Source organism: Danaus plexippus, chromosome 27, assembly GCF_018135715.1.
Source record: "Danaus plexippus chromosome 27, MEX_DaPlex, whole genome shotgun sequence".
In the NCBI taxonomy this organism is placed as follows: Eukaryota; Metazoa; Arthropoda; class Insecta; order Lepidoptera; family Nymphalidae; genus Danaus; species Danaus plexippus.
Window position 1 is genome coordinate 3,647,232 of NC_083555.1, and position 21,226 is coordinate 3,668,457.

Sequence of the window (21,226 nt, forward strand, 5' to 3'; positions counted from 1 at the left end):
CGGATGCGTTGCCACCCTTATTTGGGGAAGAGGGATAGGAAAGGGCGGGAAAAAGGAAAGGACAACCGGCTCTCTCACTCATCGGACGAAACGCAGCCGTACAAGACTACTTCATGCCGATCTTCTGTGAGAGGGTTGTATTTCCCGGTCGAGCCAGCCCATGTTTTTGCTGTAGTTACTGTCCAAAGCTAGGCTCTACCACTTACAAGAATAAATGTTTATAAATAAAAGAAGTTTAAATCTCATTATTCAGTTTGTCGGTGCAAAACCAGTGGTAGGGGATACAGTTATCAAATAATCCACTACGGTTGATAACGAATCGGTAGTTTCGTGAGTAACGATGCGGGACTACGGCCATTAGCAAATATCACTTCCGTTATAATAGAAATCGTTGATATACAAGCACTTTGTGCTGGTTAAGCCTCCGTACTTACACGTTAAGACAAAGAATATAGCTATATTGTTATTACTGATTATATTTATTAATAGTTTAGATTTAAACCGTTTGTTTCATATAATTTCTTTATACAAAACGCTAGCTAGCTGTGTTACGTCAGAAGTTTTTATATCGTGACTAGAAAATGTAATTGTTTAAAGAGAATAAAAAATATATATATCTATAACTAGTCATATATCAAGCGTTTAATATACATGTACATTATATATTGAATTTAAATGTAATAGGAATTATTATGCGTATGTTGTAATAGCAGTATATCTGTTCAGGCAACAATTGTATACATATAAATTTTTAACGTGATGTTGTTAGTCAAACGCCTCAGCTTTCAGAATGCTTTATAATTTACGACTATAGTGTTTCGCTTTCGCGGCCGCTTCTCGGACTTAAGGGTACTAGAAATGGCGATTGTAAAAATTATGCTACGTTGATTTAACATCAGTTTAGGAAACTGCTCGCACTATAGAAATGTCATGTTTATTTTATGCATTTTTTTTTTGTATAAAAATGAAGTGAAAGTTTTATAAACCATTAGTGGTTTCTGTGAAAGTTTCAACAGTAGATTTTTTCGCAATCAATCCGTCCACCGTGACAATAGTTTGTATTTTACATTATTTTTTTTTGCCATTCGGATCAAAATTATTTGTACGAACAGTGTATAAATGTTACAAGTCATTTATAATAATATTAACGAGTTAGTAAATGTATTTGTTATGTATTAAGTATTTTACTCAATATATAGTCTCATATAATGAATGGGGTTCCTGTAACTGAATGCCAAAATAAGGTTTTGATCTCGCGCTCGCGGGCTTGTCTAACAGAATTACAATATGTTACGTTTTATTCGCGTATTTGATTTATGTGCTGATGTGAATATGAAATTTTTTTGGAAATTTCCATTATTAATGAAAAATATGTTTCATTATTATTTCATCGTAATTATAATATAATGGGTACTTTGTTAGCACGTCTGTCAGTGGATAGGGACGTTTGGGATTCTGACGTCGATGTCGTTTTTTTGAAATTTTGTTGATAATTTTAATTGATAATATTGATCTATAAAATATTGTTATAATGAGAATGATATTTCAGTTTTAACAAACAGAATTAATCTAATTCAGACAAAACGCTTTATTGAATTATGGCTTTAAGATTATAAAGTTATTATTTTTTTTGTAACAATAACTCTGCCACTGGAAAATTCCCTCCCGAGGTTGTAAAACGTAAAAGGGCGTATTTTTTCATGTGCGCAGCTGTTTATTTGTTGGCTCGCCATAAAATATTGTTGAGCATTATAGAGTACGCCATTGAGAGTTATTTATCCCTCCTACCCTCGACTTTTTGTATAGTTTTAATTGATCCAGCTATAATATAAATCTTAATTATTAGATTCATATTTATATAACGATGTATTTTTATTAAATGACAATTTTTATAGTTGTAAATTAATAATTTTTTGTTAATGTATTCGTTTGATATTTTTGCTGAAATTAACAGCCATTATTCTATGACATTACCTAAATATCCTCCGCATAGAGTTTATAACAAGCAGATTCAAGTATCGTAAACAAGAATCGGTCTTTGTTGAAGCGAAATTGAATTTCTTTTTGTAAGTCCAAGTGCCGTTAGATTTTATTATAAGAAACGTTAGTATGCTTATTTTTATATGGCTCATTATATTTTCTCTAATACCTACTAAAAGTAAATTAATTATATTACTTAGTACATAATAACGAAATGTCTTAACTTTTCATATCTGTTATATTATATGTATTTATTTAAACTTTATATATATATATATATAAAATATTCAAACAACAAGTTAAAATCACTTTATATTACGTATATATCAATTTTAATAAATCTCATTTCTTTTATAACTGACTAAAAGTTGTCGATGTCTTTTAAAAACGTCGCATAAAATTTAATCACGTATCTATCCCTGGAACCTCTCGCAAGTCCTCGCTGTATGGAATTAGGTCAACATCTCTGGTTAGATAAACAAAGATAGTAGTTTTTTGCTTTACATAGATTATTAATGTTAGTTATTGGTGTTTATAAAAGTATATACCTATACTTAAATTAGTTTTATAGTTATTGTTAAAAAAATATAAAAAATGTTTCTGCATTCCAAGTCTCGTACTCTGTTCACCGTTCATACCTTATATATTTTTATTCTTTATAACGTCTCTATCAGTGATCTTATATAAGTCTAGCCTTGATTGTTCAACAGGGATGTGCTGACAGTAATAAGTCGACTTTGTATAGTGTTAAATATTATAGATGAAGGCTTTGAATGTATATCGCTTTACTTTCATCAGCTCGATTGATTTGTAGTATAGAATATAATGAATTTAAATTGAATTATCTTGTAGCGAACACGTTTCCATTGTTTTTTTTATTTCATAACATAAATCATTACATATATATAATATTTTATTGGTAAATCATATCTTAAACTAATTGATATTTGTTGGTTACGTAACTCACGAATCGTTCTTACGTAAATTATTACGTAAAGAGAGTATAAAGATTTTAATGGTTATAGCATATAAGTAATGTCATTGTAGATGTTGATTGATGATTTTAACATATATATATAAAATATATATTGTCTGTCCGTGTTATGTTTATGTCACTATGTAGCTGAGTTAGTATTGATTCACCTTGTTTTAGATTATTTCTAGTTTCTAATAAGCCTTTGTAATTTTAAATCAATAGTAATGAATGGATACAATGATTAAACTTAAAAATTAAATGTGTTGTTGTATACGAACAACAAGATTTGGTTTCCAACAAAATACTTGAGTTTTATGTAAAAAATTGAATTAAATAATGTCGATGACAAATATTCGGTTGTTTTTCCAGAGGTTCCAGAGGTAACGGGTGCGAATCCTGCAACCTCTGGAATTCTGTTCGTATATATGAATTTTTCATCACATATTGACTGATTAAAATTTTAATTTTAATATAAATTCAGCGTTGTTTAATATTAACAAATATAATTAATGTTTTTTTACATTGCCGTATTAACTATTTAAACAATTTAAAACATCGGAAGGTTTAATTTCGTTTTTATTTAGCTTCAAGTATGAAATGAAGATTACGAATGTGTCCTTAAAAAATATTTGAACTCAACAAGGAAGTTAGTTTAACTTTTTTAAATTTTATTGCATTTGACAATGAAATATTAGGAAATGAATCTGTCGCCGGAGTGAGGTCGCAAGTGAACCGTGACACGGTTACTCACAAAAGAAACAGCCAGTGGAGAAGTGAAAAAGTTTTAGCGTTCGATAAAAAACTGTGCGAGTGTCTGTGCTGTTATGAAGTAAGTTATAAACTTGTCCCCAAAAAAGACTTGCAGCACGCAACGGTTAAATGACATTTACCCAATATCTTTTTTTTTATATTTTATATCCTTTTAGTAATTTCTTTTGAGAATATTTCGTAATACCTGATTTTCTTCAGATGCTACCGATGTAAATTTCTTAAATTTTTAAATTAATACGAATCGATCTGAACATGTAGCGGAGTTGTAATGAATGGTAAATAAAAAAATATTATTGATTTAGGTTTTTAACTAATAAAGATGACGTACAAATAAATAAATGACATGAAATATTTATGTAACTTTGCCTTTAAATACACTTAATATTTTATTAAGACTTATAAATAAACGTACTTCGTTTTAACAATATCTCATAATTTTAGTATTATCTTCGATGATATATATCTATCAAATACAATACAAATTTATCAAATGAGGTTAACACTAAGGCTCTGTGTTTCAAATAATTTATAGGTGCAGCGTATTGGATGCTGCATATCTTTGATAAAAAACAGACGGACATTCAGATAACACTATACTTTTACATATATATATATATTCATATTCCACTGTACTGTACTTTACGTGTATATTTCGAAGAACTCTCTCCCTAAACGACTTGACCGATGTCTCGCGACTCGTCCTAGATGACTTAAACTCACAAAACAGCTCGTCGTATCTGTTACTTAAAATGAAAAGTCAGCACTTTATATATATTTTTCTCCGAGCGTAACTCTGATGTTAAAACGAACGGAGTCGCGGACAAAAGCTAGTATGTATATAGGTATATCCAGTTCAAACTTAGCCTTTCTCAACAGTCTTGTCACATGATTTCCATAACTTTATATTGAAAATAATGTCTTATATTTTGTCTTTGTTTTTCATCTCGTCCCTGAAATCAAGCCTTGAACGTGTAGAATTAAAAAAAAAAAAACACTCGTAGTACCTTCCTGTAAACTTAGTTTCAACTTTTATTTAAGTGTGTGTGCACGCGAAAATAATATACATCATTTAATTACTATCGGCTTAAGGTTTTGTTTATATCTATAGTATTATAGAAGAGTATGTCTGTATACACTGATCTATGGACATTAGATATATTTGTTCCCTTCCTATACTGCCATTATTCAATCGGCACGTTTGACTATCAGAGCATAAATTGCATCGCACGGACAAACCTAACCATCTATTGTATATACATATGTGACATATTATTAAAGTAATATCCTAGCTATGGTTTATCTTATTAATTTTTTTGTCTGTATGTATCAAAAACTTCTTGATCATTTTCTAGGAAACTTTATAGTTTAGACGTCAGAATAAAATAGTCTGTTATGTACCTCGGAATTCCGTGTAGTTCCTGCGGAATCAGGACGTAACAGTAGTATTGTGTATGAAGTCACGTGACACACACTATAGATGTCGCTGACGGTCGGTCAACATATACCTGTATATTACTTTAAACATTTCTCTATGAGCCCAATGTGTATGATAACTTTTATATATAGCAAATGAAATTGTCTATACGCCGTAAAATATTGTCAGCGGAAATATGCTCTCCGCATTGATGTCATATAACTCGGGAGTAGTCTCGGAGAAGGCTTTTAAAGGCTTTCCAACGTCTTTAATATTGTTATGTTTCAAACCGTACGCGATTTATATCATATACAAATATATTATATATGTGTGTGTGTGTGTGTGTGTATGTGTGTGTGTATGTATATCGACTTATTACATTAACTTGTTCCAAGAAACGCAGGTGTTATAATTATTCTCTCTTAGCACTCACTCGCAAAAGGCTACGCATTTTTTTTACATTTTTTTTTTGCTTTTTTTTTTTAATGATTTATTACATTCCGACTGAATGTATGAGACACCAAGACGTTTTATAATGAATAAAGTAATTTCATTATGAATGGATTTTTTTTTCATTAAAATTTTCATTTACACGTGTCTGTGAATGAACGTATTTTTCATATATTTTTTTTGTATAACAATATATTGTTTATGCTTTTCGCTATATTCATGACTCACGTGATGTTATCAAGTGAGCGAGGATTAACGTATTTTATCTCAGTTTAATCTTCCTCATAGATCCTAACTTATTATCGTAACGTCAAAGGTCAGGAAGCGATATGTTCGTCTGTTGGTAAATATCTCTCGTCATCCACGTATAGCTGAACAAGTTTTTAGTGTATTGGTTTGTAGCTGTGATTCGCAACCTTATCTTTGCTAGGGACCACTCTGTATTCCTTGTTGTTCGCATGGGACCAACATGTAAAAGACAAACAAAGCGAACGACTAAGAAAATAAACTTGATTAAAAAGCTCAATGCATTTCGTATCAACGGAAATGTGTTATTAAAATATTAATAAAATTTAGAAGAGCTTTGAATTGTCCGCAGACCACTAATTATATCCCGCATACCACTGGTGGTTCGCGGACCACCCGTTGGGAACCACTGGTTTTATAGGAATTTTAAAATCAATTTTTCATTGGATAAATAATGAAAATATAACTGTTATCTAACTATCAATTATTGTATCTTATTTTCAAAGACAATATTTTTATGATCTAATATTAGTACATAAAACATAACTTATATAACAACATACGAGTATATATCTAAATAATATATATATCGTTCAATAAATAAAACCATTTATTTATTTCCTTCATGATTTCACTATTTTCAAATAGTTTCAATGAACCCAGATTAATTTTATATAAGTATAAATTAAAACCTTGGATATTATTATATTTATTACTATAATTAATAAACTCTATTACGTACAGTTAATGGATTCAATTCGTTATGCAAGATATTGAAATTGTGGTCTCGCTTACATTATAGTCGTTTCTGAATTGGAGCAATTATATGCCGTCCTTGACATTACCGCGTGTTTTAAAACGCCGAGGGAGAATTTAATTACGACATTCAAAAAATTTTAACGTATTAAATGAGATAAACAATGAAAATAAAATAAAAATAAGCCTGCATTGATGTTGAAGTTTTAACTTAAATAACCAGACATACTCGAGATAAAGGTAACAGCAGAGATGAGATAAGGAACCCTTAAAATGAATTAACTACAATTTAGACATGTTCTCGGCATTCGGTCTTTTTCTTCTTCCTTTGGTTAGGTAGAGAGAGGAGCTTGGACGGTGGAGGTGGAGGTGGAGGTGGAGGTGAGCTTTTAGTGTGCGTTAGATAGGGGCACCTTAAACCTAGACTGGGTCTGTTGAAGCGCCTCCTCTTGCGATGCTATGGACCCGGCACCCGCACGGTAAACCCATGGAATGTTAGTAGGTTCCGTCTCATTGCCTTTCGTCAAAGGCCTTCCTTAAGGAGTTCCATATTTTCTTGTCTTTGCTATATGTAAAAGCTCTGGTCAACTGAGATAAAGAATATTATATTAAAAATTAAAATATTATGTACTAAATCTTATTGATTTTTTTGGTGCTTTGATGAAAAATCCTTTTCACATTATTTATCAAGTTTTTTTTTGTGAAGGTTTTAAAATTTATAATTTTGTTATATATATATATATCAATCATTCTATAACTATCGTTGCAAGTTTTCTCACGTGAATCTCAAGTGTTTGAAGATAATAAAAATGTTAGCTGTAATGTAATCTGTGGTTCTCTCCGAGCTTATCATCAAACATCCGCCATGTTATGATCTCCTGGTAATTGGAACGTGTCTTGGAAAACATTCCAAATTCCTACAATTGATTCCATAGAAATAATTTTCTACAGAAGACTTCATTAGATTACTACCGCTTTATAGTTTTTCTTGTACGTTATATAAAAAAACATACAGACGAATGTTATACAAATATAAGGCTCCGTGAGATATAAACAATAAGTAATATATGTATGCTATAGCCTCCAGCCAATGTCGGAACAATCATGTCCCAAATTAGACAACAAAAACCTCCATGCTCTCTGACTATGCAAAATTATTGACTACATACATATTACAGTATGTCACTCTAAAATGTACTTTAATTGTACTGGTGACGGTCTAAATTACAATGAAATATTTAACACGGTATATAGAGGTATTTTTTTATTGTGGAAAAATTAAACTTAAATAATCTTTGGATATAACAACAGATATATAACAAAAAACCTTGGAAATGATGTTGTGTAGACTTGGCAGTCATCGTTAATGATTATTGAAATTTGTTTTCCTTACGTATATTTTTCATTTATATATATATTATATAGCTTTTCCAATGTACACCTAAATTAAACTTGATTAAGACTCTAGACAAAATTGTTTTTTCATTGTTTGAGATAAAAATAATCTGCTATTATGATTGTTCAACATCTCCGCAGGCGGTGTTCTTAATTGATTATAATATTGATATATACGTAAACATTATTTAGCGAAACTGCGTTAGAACAATTAAAAATGTCCTCGCAGATTGTCTTAATCTAGCGAAATGAACAGTTAAATTTAGTTTCCTTATAATAAAATGAATCTATACCCAGTTTGTGATTTCTGTATCCTCTAATCGAATAGTAGTTCGTTGGCAATTCCAATGCATTATATATTTGACTGTGGGCCTTATCGATCGCGTCGCGGATGTCCAGGTACGTCTATTTATGGGAGATCCGCTCCAATTTGATGTGTTTACCTTGTGACATTCGTGATGGCAGGAATACGGCGGACGGCGGTGATTGAGACGTTATATTTTGAATATATTTGGATAATTAGGACGTACGTGTCGTCTATATATGGATTGCTGAAAGTCAGACATTTTCATTAAAAAATATATTTAATATGTCAAACTATATAGTGGGTAGTTCATAATTATCTTTATTTGTATGGTTATCGTTTCTTTCTTATTATTTCGTTTTGTTAGTATCATTTTTTTTTATCTTAAGCATTATAGCTGGATGCTGCGTATATCTTTGTGTTTAGTTTTGTCTGTTTTTGTATATTATCATATAGGCTATATTTATCCTAATCTTTACGACATTAATATTTGCCACATATGTTGTGGTTGCTCTTAGTTCTAAAACATTAGTTTGGTAACGTTCTATAAATCCAGAAACAATTTTTTTTTATCTCTCGGGGTCGGAATGAATAAGGATGCTGTTGGTTAAATCTGCTTTAAATATTGAGTTTTATAATTAAGTTTCGAATGATACATCTATTATACGTTACCAAAAATATATATTTTTAGTTTTAATGTAGTGTTGTACAAAAAATATTGACTCTCAATATATTTAGCATTGATAGTAAAATAGTTCTTAGCATGTCTCACCTGCTTCGTTAGCAAATCATATATATGCTATTATATATTGTTTTTTTTATATACTATTAAATTATCTATATAATTTTAATTTTGTATCGTTTCATTGTCATCGTCGCAAGAGTCTTTGCTGACTCGTCGTGGTCAGCACGTATCAGTGTTCCGTATACATGATGAAGTCAGGAAAGTTCCTGGGAAGATAGTTACAGTGGTTTCCCCTTGCCTTCTGCACAAGCACTTTCGGGGGCTGTTTAGACCCCAAGGCTTGCTGTGGCCTCTTCCAGCTAGTTTCCCGGCTGGGCTGGTGGTTACCCCGCCACTGCTTGGTATCGTTAACCCTCAGTTTATATGAAACTATTAAACGTTTTTTTTTTTGGAGACTTTGTTTACCACCAGTTTGTGTTTTCAAACTCGTGTTAAAGACACAGACATACATACACTGTGAAAACATGTAATAATGATAAACTGGAAATTTCGTTTTTACTTTGACGACGCGAACTCCTCGTAACAGTATACCGTCTTTATAGTTTCCATTTATGAATTAAACTTTATCGTAATGTTTCAAAATGTTAATTTTATTCGTTCATTTAGTGCCGTCATATTATATAGTTGATGTAATAAACTTTATATGGCAAATCAAATTTTAATAAGAACATTTAATTCTTGAGCTAATGTTAGATCAACTACTTGCGGGTTTTCATTTAATCGCCTAAACAGGTCCATGAGCATAATACTATGCTGAAGCCGCTGCTCCCCTCCCCACCTGTGTAATGTATTTGATTAAATGGTTTTATCTCAGACCAAAGATTTTTCGTTTTTTGTTTACTATATGGTCGTAACACTGGCGGTGTCTTTGTCCTGTGAGTAGTCTTGCAATCTGCAATATCTCCTAAGCTGATATGAAAGTTACTATTAGACGCTTGATAGACAAACATACAGCAGTACACCCTTACTTTATAAATAATTGAATTAATATCATATCGGGAGGCTGACACGATATATACACCATTTCATGTTTGCTTTGTATATATATGTATATATATAATGCAGACAGTAATTTCCTGAAACCTCATTCTCCAATGAGTTGGGTTGCTATTATCAGGTCCGAGTTGGATCCACTTTGATATCGGACGGTTGGACAGGCTTCTGTGGGAAGTTATTATAGTGTTCCAAACGCCGTGTAAACGCGGCGGAAGTAGGGAGGGACAGGTTTTGATGGAAATTTTTGATATAGATCTTGCAGAAAAGAAAATAATGTATTCTATTTATATATATAAAACGTATTTTATATGAGACCTTAAAAGGAATCAATGGGATAATAGTTTTAATATAAGCTCTTGATTTACAATAAATAATATGAATTTATCATTATAGTATGTATAGTAAGTCTGTTTACATACTAAGATAGTGTTTACAAACAGATAAACACATTATATTCCTATAGGAATAAATCATGCTTGAGAAATACGACCGTTTTCTTGTTTTCCTGCTGAGTTTTAATATGTTTTTGTCAGTAAGTGTGTTTTTTTAAATATTAATTTATATCTCATTGTTTTACCTTAACATATATGTATTTGATAAAGTTGCTGTCACTTTTATTTTCGCCTAAAATGCTTTTGGGATTATATATTATCTTAGCCAATACAGTTTTATATATAAAAGATTGAAGTGATCATTAATAAATGTTGTGATCTAACAGTCTATTCAATGATTTTTTTCATTAAAAACATTACTCAAAAAAAGCCAAATAAGCTGTATTGATTATAAACCAAATTGGTACTGATTCATATTTAAGTATCTCTCGTATAATTTGCATTAGAAATTTTAATAACTTTTACAAATGACATTATTTTTTTTTATATGTTATGGAATACTTTTAAAATTTTAAATACATATACATATATATATATATGTATATAACCTCTATAAGTCGAATATCAAAAAATTTGAGTTTTAGAGTTTTCGACTATGCTATGTTCGAGTTACAGAGGTAAAATTTAGTTTTTTGAGTTATGGAGGGAAAATATGTACCAAAATGGCTTGGAGGGGACTCACTTCTATTTCGACTAATAGAGGGCTGAGATTTCGAGTAATGGACGTTTTGGTGTTTTAAGGGAAGGGAACAAAACATTTTGTCGAGACTTGGAGGTTTTCGACTTGTCGAAATTCGACTTACTGATGTTCTACTGTATATATATTCATACATACATACAATGTAACATATTTTTTTCCTAACGATATAATCATATGCCTAGTTTATACAGTGTACAAGTAAAATATACAATATATATTAACAGCACAACATTGATATAGCTGTCATTATAATAAGTTTATAATTAATTATTGCTGTATTCAATAGATATTAAAACTATCACGTCGTTGTCTACGGTTCGGACGACTACGTATTATCTAACTTCACTAATGACATCTATCATACATTAAGCAATTTATGTTAACAAGCTATAATTTTTAATCTACATCCTGGTATACTGAAGATCTGTCTTCAGATAGATCTTCGTTATATTTTTCATGTAATCCGTAGGGTAGTTTAGAATTTTCGTCATATTTAAGTCAAAAACTCATTTGGCTAATATTAAGTCAAGTTTGTTTCAAATGTCTAGTTATAATTCGTCTAAATAAGCCTTACATTAAGACGAGTTATACGCTAATATGATTAGGACGATAATGTTGGAATTCAATTAGGATTGACTAAAATTTTGGGGGCGTAAAGTCTGTTAGTAGAAAGTTATCGCGTTTACAAAGGAAATTCCGAGAGAAAGGTAAAACATGGAATTCACTTAAAATTCCTTTGAGCGTCAGGTTAAAGATAATGCGGTTTGGAGCGGCCGTCGTCTTCTTGAATATTGAATAACGAACAAAAAAAAAATATGCGAAAGAGCACTGAAATTACATCACAGTTTGCCGAGATCTTTGCTTTTTTTTTTAGTTCCCTCTCCGTTGACAGCATCCGCTCCATAATCCATCTCGGTCCCAACTACTCTGTGCCCCCGAGGTATTCGCGAAGTTTAATTGATTAATTCGTACAGCGTCACATCCAGTCACAGAACGGTCGCCGGTTATCAGCAATTACATCAATTGGTACAACTTCATTGAAACATTGACCTTTGACGGTATAGGACGTTGTGAACGCAGAAGTAGTCTCCCTTATCATGTATCAATAGCTGATAGTGGCTCTAGAGATCATCAGAACAACGAACCAGCAACTGTTAGTGCGGCTCGAACGCTCGCCACGTACGGACGTCTCGGACGGTGATTCGATCGTTAATTACTATACGTTCTCGGGTTAGACGCTGGATATATTGCTTGTGGTCTCATGACTCATTTGTATTCAATTGTGTTCCATGTAATTTTTCTCATCGTATTTTTCCGCAACCGCTCCGACATTATACGTAAACGGATGTAAACAGAAGTGTTTCTTAGGAAGAGTTTCGAATGTGATACAACCTGTGAGGATTGCAGTGTTCACGTCTTAATATTCACAAGGAAAATGACCATCTGAGTGACATTGAGTTTGTGGAGAGAGCGACTGGTGTAAGATTCGGTATGTACGAGGTATCGTGCGTGGCTGGTAACAAAGTGGATGCTGCTTACGCGGTGAAGAGTCTGTCTAACGTGATACCACCCGGTATGGGGAACAGCGTCTCTGTTCAGCGCCACCATGCGCACTCCCAGTCATACAAACACAAACCGGAAACACAGCCGGTCAGCAAACCGGATGCCATCAAGTCACACGTGATGAGACTGTTGAAACGCTCCAAGAGCCATACACCGGCGACGAGGGTGGCTGACCCTCAGCCTGATGCGAGGACCTTCGATAGGAGGACGGTCTTCGCTAAGCCTGTGGCAGACGAACAGCGTCGGAGAAGGAACTCGGCTGAGAGGCGGAGGAGTGCTGACAAACGAGTGATGGTCACAATCGTGGACGGTCTACCAGTGGTGGTGACCAACCAGGGTCAGCCACCACCAGCACACCACCCACCGCCGGTGACACACCACCGACACTCGCACAGAGATAAGGTAGGAACCAAAGGTTATATTTTAATGGAAAGTTACCTTTATAAAACCTGGTTATTAGATTTTTAAATAGGATTTGGTATATCGACTTATAAATTAAAATATATGAAAACGAAGTTTATAAAATTAAATATTTAGACACATTATCGTCTAGTGATAAGGTGAAGCTGTAGACAAATATATTTTATTACCATTTATATTATTTATCGGACTCTTTAAACATACGTCACGATGTTAGTCTGTTTATATATATAGCGTTGTTTAACACATGGTGTTTGATAATAGAAGAATATTATTTGTTTCTAAGGTTATATTAACCTTCCGTTTAATAATGATGTAGGTTTTAAGATCACAACTGTCACGTTGATACGATTAATTATGTATTATAAGGCATTGCTAATTCTTTATGAACAATGTTCACGGTTGCATGAATGTCTGTCGTTGCGTCATCGTTATTACTTAACTCTTAAACTTCGGTATGTCGATGATTTACACGTGCATAATACAAATGTTAACGTCTGAAGAATAATTAATGCCGACCTTACATCAAGATTTATGTATCTGTCTTTTGTTATGTGAATTAATGTAACAATATATTCAAATGTCAAAAACTGTCGTCGAACGCCATCTATTGTCAAGATGGCATCAACTATAAAAACCTGGCGAAAATAGTCTCTAAATAGCTGTGCTATTAATACTTCGATATGATCTAGATTGCTCTCATGCATCGAGGTCGTTAACCCCAATGCATTGTATAATTTTTTTCGGTATCGGTAAGAATTGGTTGCAACGCCCATTATGACGTTTGGGCCGCAGCTTACGACATTGAAGAGAGAGAGGAGAGGTGGTGTGTCTAATGCAACTAATATCTATTGTGAGGTTTTATAGTTGTATATAATATATATATATAAATTTACCATATACATTGGGCTATATATATATAAATATGCCGTCAGCTCTCGTTCTCCGGACTGAGGCAACGGATTTTGAAATTCTGATTACCAGGAAACGATGTTAGTATGCAATCAATTGATAGTTGAAGTGGAAAAACAATTAGGCACGAATGTATTCACGAATTTATGTAATGGTCACTGTTGACGGTTCGGAACGAAACCAACTACACTTGTATAATATAATAAGATTATAATTTAATTTATAACTAACTATGCAGCCAATACCACGAGCCTCCGTCGTAAAACTCCGTCCGTGTCTTATTGTATGGGTTGTCGTGAGTTTAGGCATGTTTATGAACTTCATACAGCTGGTTTCGAGTTACGAAAACTCGTTGTAAAGCTACTATTATACTTAAAATTCTAAGTTAACATGTCCGTTTTAAGGTAATGATAAAAAAATATCGATTTTTTTATTTGTGTTTAAAACGTTATTATATTCATAACATGTCGTCATTCAAATAAATAAATTTAAAATATAAATATGTTGTATGCATACATCTTTATATTTTCTGTGTTATTATAATACAATATACAAGAATAATGTTTTAAACGTGTAATAAAATAATTGAAAAATAATATTGGGCGAGTCTGGTCCGTGATACAGCCTTCGTTGTATTTGTAGATAGATATACGTTCAGCTCTCTGAACACGTACGATTTGTTAATTTCAGTAAGCGATAAGTAATATTATGATATATTTTTTATTATCTCTAAGTCAATATATATATGAATTTGAAGTTCAACCATATAAGTTGTCAGACGGTAATAGCTGGCAGTATTCGAAAAAGAATTAACTTTAATTTACTTCTTTGTTATGATACTGTCAATGTGACGTGTCGGTCGAACTGCTATTAATATATTTATTATATTGTTTCTGTTTTGATCATACTATAAATTACATTAAATAGATTTTAAAATTTTTATATGTTTTGATATAACTCAGCCAATTATGTAGGTATGATGTTTAATTTAAAATTATGTGTAGGCGTGTATTCTGAATGCCAGGAGTTTTTGTTAAACGTAATGTTATTAATATATGCAGGGGGTACTTCAAATTATCAAAACTGTGTGTCTTAGGATTTTGTAGTGTTCTCTTTACGTGATAATTTGCTATGGGACAACTCGCGCCACCTAGCGACGAGTAGCAACACTAGATCCTTGTCTTATTATTTTTGTTATAATTATTTCAGATCATTTTATTAATATAACTATAACTATGCAATAAATAAATTGATTTGTATATTTAATTAACTATTTGTACTCGTGCTGTCGATCCCATTGTCGATACTAGATGGCGCTGCACGTCGCTAAAGTGCCGTTACTATAACCCGGCGTCTAATAAACTTTTATTAATTCATCAAAGCTCTATAAATATTCATTATTTCCTATTAATATATATTTTTTACAAGTCGATGGAAATAAAATTACAAACGCCTCCGGTGAACGTCGGTTTGTCGTTATTTAATTTTTTTGTATGTATCTTGTTTCGTGCCTAGTGATTTTGATTGTTTAACAAATGTCACATAAAAAACCTAACGCACGTCAGCGTCGTGTATATATTGAATGGGTTTCTTGTATATGTTATATTATGTTGTGTAATTAGTTTACATTTTTATAATTTTCCATTGAAAATTCTTTGTATTCAATACACTTAAAACGCCGTTTCCTCGATCCGCAATGGACAGATCCTTATTTTATATTAAGAACTAGTCTTTGCCCGCAACTTCGTCTGCGTTAGTTTAAGAATTACAATTGTATAGTTGATCGGGCGAACTCTGTTCCTGCTCAAAGACAGTAAGGAGATTTTGGATTTCTTCAACTTATTTTTTTTTTCTGTTTCAATCGGATGTAAAGTATCCCTCGTCCTTTCCCTTGTTCTAAGCTATCTCTCCACCAATTTCCAGCCGAACCCGTACAGCCGCTCTCGAGTTATAAATAGTGTAACTAACACAACTTTCTTTTACATATAAAGATTTATAATAATACTCGAAAGTTGATTATTTTTAGAGTTCGTTACATTTCAAATATTTTATCGTACTAACGTGTAGCATATTGAATTTAAATATATTTATAGGTGAGGTTAAAGAAATCTCGCTTTAAGATATATACATATGTTATGTATGTATATTAGGTAGTGTACACATGTTAGTGTATAAAGAAAGACAGAACTTGGTCTGTATATAGCGACGTCCGACAATTACTATACAAAAAAAAAAAAAAAATTTTGGCGATCGTAACAGGTCTTGTGACTTCCTCAAACGTATCTCTCTCATCTTTACTGAGAATGAGGTCAATGAACCTTTTCGTACTATGAACCACCAAATTTTTATGGTATTAAACTTGTTATAGAGTCTGGAGATGTTTTTTGGCAGCTTCTGGCTCGCTGGCAGGTTTGATTTATCCGATAATTTGTTAAATAATTGTTATGTCATGGGCAAATTAAATTGCTCAAATTTTTTTTTATATTATTCTTGTGTTACTACACTTTAGTACAGTTACATCGAAATCAGCTTAGGAATTATCGTCTTGCAATATTTATAAACATATATATATAATCACATATATTAATAATTGCTTTATATATATATATATAGTACTTAGATATAAATATATACATATTTCGTACTCCTTCGTTTTGAACTAAGTTGATCATAGAGATTACAATACCAGCCAGTTATGCGAAGGTCGACCAAATATTATTGTTAGGTATGAATAGCTAATATTTGAGCTTTTTGAAGATTTTAAGAAAATCTATAGCTCATGAAGGGAACATAATATATTTGCGACCCGTCAATCAGCTTGGAAGCGGCGTGTTGGGTTTTGATCCGAAAAACGATATCCATATTTGGAATGAAGGTCCCTTAGTGCCGCGTGGGCCTTCGTGCGGGCCTCCTTAATTATATCCGGTATACATTTTGGATTTTATTAAATTGTTGAATATGATCTCGTTAGCCGTGCGAATCGACCTTGTTATTTATCCTTAATAGGTATTGTTAATTTAGTTGCATTCACTACGTTATACATTTAAAGATATTGTCTGTATGTCTGTCTTATTAATGGCTGAAGAGAACACTAACGTTGTGATATACAAAAACTCATATTTACCTCGATTTTAACTAATATGGTTTTATTAATATTGTTATGGTTTTTATTAGAACCTTAACTGTTAGAAAATTGATATATATTGTCACAATGGCATGTCACTGATTTTAATATCAAACACCATGAGGTAGACATTGAAAATTTGACATTTCAATGTTTTTCTATTTGATGATATTTTTAAGGTACATCTTGTATGAATTTTTTTTCTCGTGATACAAGAAAATATTTAACAATAAAATAAACTATGAAAACGGCGTGTGAAACGAATGGTAGTCGTGTTTGGATTTTTTTTGTATATGTATATTTCTTAACTTTTCACTATTGAATCATATTATATTGTAATGTTTTTTAATTCAATACGTTAACCGCAGTACCGTGAACCGGATAGCCGTCTCGTTACCAACAGGAATTGTGACCAGAAATAATATGATCTTGTAATGTTTGTACAATTTACATTCTATATATATAAGTAGTAACACCCAATTGACATCACAGATTTTTTTGTTTCTTTGTACAACATTTTTATTTATTTTTAAACATTTTTTAATACATGTTTCATTACTTATAGTATAAACGACTGTTGTTTTTTATATAGTATCAATCTTTATTTCATATTGATATCATTATTTATTACTTTGTATATAGACGACATATGCATTATTGAAGTGGAAATTTAATTATCTAAATCATAAGAAGACGCGTGTTAATGTAACTATGTCACGATGGTTTTCAATAAATAATAAAACATACTATATAATTAACTGTACGGAATGTTATTCTAAAGTTAAGTACATAAATGTGTCTATAAAGTGTGTATGTCTATGTGTATATATATATATATATATCTATATATATATATATATATATATATATATATATAATGAAACATGTGTAACAATTTCTAAACGTGTATACTTAACAGGCCAGCGTTTACGTTTTATTTACGATATATAATTTTCATATGGAAGTTATATGAAACTACAAAAGCAGCGAATTCCCTAGTTGTTATTGTCGGCTCTACACGTTCATATCAATATTAGTTGAGTCTACAGACAATTTGTACTTGTAGTTCTTGTAACGATTTAATATCTTCTTATCTCCAATACAACGACTTTATCAAACGATTATATGGATACAACAAGATAATGGATTCATTAGAAATAATCGAAGGATCCAAATATATATATATATATATATATTCTGTTTTGCCATGATACTCGTAAAGAGACATGTTTGATGCTTAGGACGGATACTGTTAGAGCTGGTGCTGTACCAACTATGGATCGTGGTATTAATTACATTGTAATACAAGTACTAGATTCTTTTTTTGTAACCTCAATAAAAAATGTAAATTTAAAGGAAAAGTGTAAGAACAATGGCACGGTCAAAGCAATTTTCTGCTTATCTGAACGTCACGTGAACACTTTTCTCTCTGAGCCTCCCCACTTCCCCCCCGTACAGCCTTCTCGCTCTCTTTCTCCCTGTCTATCTGTGTCTCACTCTCCCCCTTTCCCCCCTCGAAGGCTGATAACCGGGCGGGTGAGGCAGCGCGGGCGCAGCCGGCCTCAGTCTCAACCCACACGTCGTGGCAGTCGGACGTGTTTCACAGTTGGGCCATATAAATATATTATACATATGCAGTGTTGTGATTGTTATAATAAAACTAAATGATTGACTAACATTTAGCGGATTAGATCCTAGTAATAGTGTTTGTAACGTAGTTGTCTACATGCAGTTCCTGTCGTATGTTAAAGGTGTGCGTCGCGTGTAGTGACTGAGTGCGGTTACCGTTGCGCCGCGCTCCGCCGGTCAACTTAATAAGTCTTGGATGTACAGTGACTGTGTTACAGTGATTTTGCTAAGATTGAGCGCTTTAGAAAGGTCACCCACCTTGATAGCTGCTACACGATGTCCTATTGTAAAAATCCATCAGAATTTTAGTATCTCTCACCTTTGGTTTTTTTTATATTGTTCCTCTAATAATCGTTTTATTGTCTGCATCTCATTCTTCTGGCATACGACTATGCTCTCTGGTTAAGTGTATAAAGTTGGTAGGTTGTTTTACTCGTGTAAATGTTGGGAATCATTCATTGTATGTGTATTTGAACAGTTGGACAGAACTGGTTTTTTGTGACATGCATTTCGTTTTTTTGTTCTCGTATATTAAAAGAGCCATTTCATTTAATATAATGACCATATAAATTTATTTCCAAATCATTATCCTTTGATGAATGCCGTTATCTTGATATATGAAAACAGGTTATATTTATTGGATAATTTGGCAAAGCTGGTAAAGGAAAGTTCATTTTAGCTTAAAGTTTGAACGAAACGTAATAATGTTGAAGAACGGAAAATTAATTCAACTGTAAAGTTTACAAAAAGGATTTTATTACAACGCCAAGCGACTCGACAGTGGTGACTCAGTCTACAGTCTCTGATAATTTTTGTTATATATATTTTTATTTATATTTTTTTTGTTATTTATTTTACGCTCGAGAGATTATAATTCGTGTCGAGCCAGAGGTTTTGTTTCGTCCAAGTGAAACGGTGGCAATTGGACCTTGATATCCGGCGTTACGACAGATACGACGGACATTTTAATGTTATATACAACAGCTGATAGATTTTTATATGAATTTTGATTAATTCAATAATCACCTTATATAGATTCAAATAACTCAAACGGGCGTCATCTCATAGCTAAAATTCGTTACTCGGTATAACCTTAATCTAGCGCGGGTATATTGGATTTAGAAAGTATTTTTTTTTCTCTATAGTAAAAGTTTAAGAAATATTCTCATTCGTCACGAGCCAATGGAAACGTCGTTCCAGTTGTATACTAGGTTAAACTCGACGTGAAAACTCTGTTGTTGGAGTGATTTGTATCCGTTCGAACTGAAATGGTAACTTGTACTCGTATGACACGTTTGACACCACAGTTTTGTTTAAATACGCATACACTTGTCGTGTTTAAGTGCTGTGTTCATTGAGGTCGGCATGTAGAGCGAGAGATATTAAGTTGCCAGCGCCTTTATTATACCCGAACAATACAATCTCCGTACTTAAATAGTTATATCTGTTTAGAATACCGAAGGCATTATTATTCCAGTACTCTTTAATCTAATTTTTTTCTTTGATACCACATTATACATCTATTTGTCGAAAGTAACCACTTGTTTTCTTATCACATAGTTAAAGAACTTATCACTTATCAGTCTTTTAAGTGATAAAGTGTGATAATAGGATGATAACGGCACCGTCTCTCAATGATGTCACCCAGTGTTAAATAAGTGTGGATTTAAATCCGTTTTTTCTCTAAAACTGATCATACGTACGTTTTATGTATCGAAACCTTGGAGAGACTCGCGTTTGTTTATAATAATTCAATGTTACTTAATGACGAGAGATAATTTGTACAATAACATTATATGACGTTTTATTTGTTGTAAATGTATTGAAAAATATTTATTCATTGAATTTATTAAGGGAGAGATAAGTCGCGAAGCTCTCGCAACCACAATCCAAGTTCCACATCGCCCCACCTTAGCATAGTCTCTCATACAACGACTGTGGAGCAATTTTGTAAGATAACTTTATAAGTAATTTTTTTCTCTCGTGTTATTTATTTTATTTTTGTATATGTATAAACAGCGTTATATGTATATGTTAGCCTTGAGTCGAATGTATACGTTAATTTAAAGTAATTGCCCGCAGTGTTCAGTCGTTCTTAATTGTATTGCGCTTAGAATATTTAGGATGTTTTATCACTGAGTGTGTTGGATGTATTAAAGATTTACATATTATATCACAGAAATAATTTATTATATTTGATACAAGTTAGTTTTTAAAACTCAACATATGCGTCACATATGGTTTTTTTTTTATACGAACGTTCAGTACTTTGTTGTACTTTATTTTTTTTTTACTCTGATCGATTGAAACAAATTTGAAATAATATCTAAACAGGATTTATTGAGTTCAGTCCTTATAAAATGTCCAAATCTCTAAATAAATCTGGAGATTGTAAACTTAATATTTTTAACGTCTAAAGAATTAATTAATATAATTCTTAAATTTATTAATGA

The 21,226-nt window shown here is 32.1% G+C and overlaps 1 protein-coding gene across 19 annotated transcripts in view; it reads left to right on the forward strand.

The window, feature by feature from the left end:
* The window catches only part of LOC116775587 (serine/threonine-protein kinase MARK2-like), an 85,700-nt gene that overhangs the window by 24,065 nt on the left and 40,409 nt on the right, over window positions 1–21,226 (forward strand). For 7 of the 19 annotated variants that reach the window (XM_061524982.1, XM_061524987.1, XM_061524988.1 and 4 more), the window contains exon 1: window positions 18,714–19,022. The exons of 1 other annotated variant lie outside the window; for it this stretch is intronic. Coding sequence is in view for 3 of the 18 variants with exons in the window: in XM_061524996.1 (XP_061380980.1) it covers window positions 12,617–13,090 (474 nt within the window). In the remaining 15 variants the exon portion in view is untranslated. Of the gene's footprint in view, window positions 1–12,480; window positions 13,091–18,712; window positions 19,060–21,226 lie in introns of those variants that run through there. 11 more of the 19 variants (XM_061524986.1, XM_061524989.1, XM_061524992.1 and 8 more) reach the window with 7 other exon arrangements.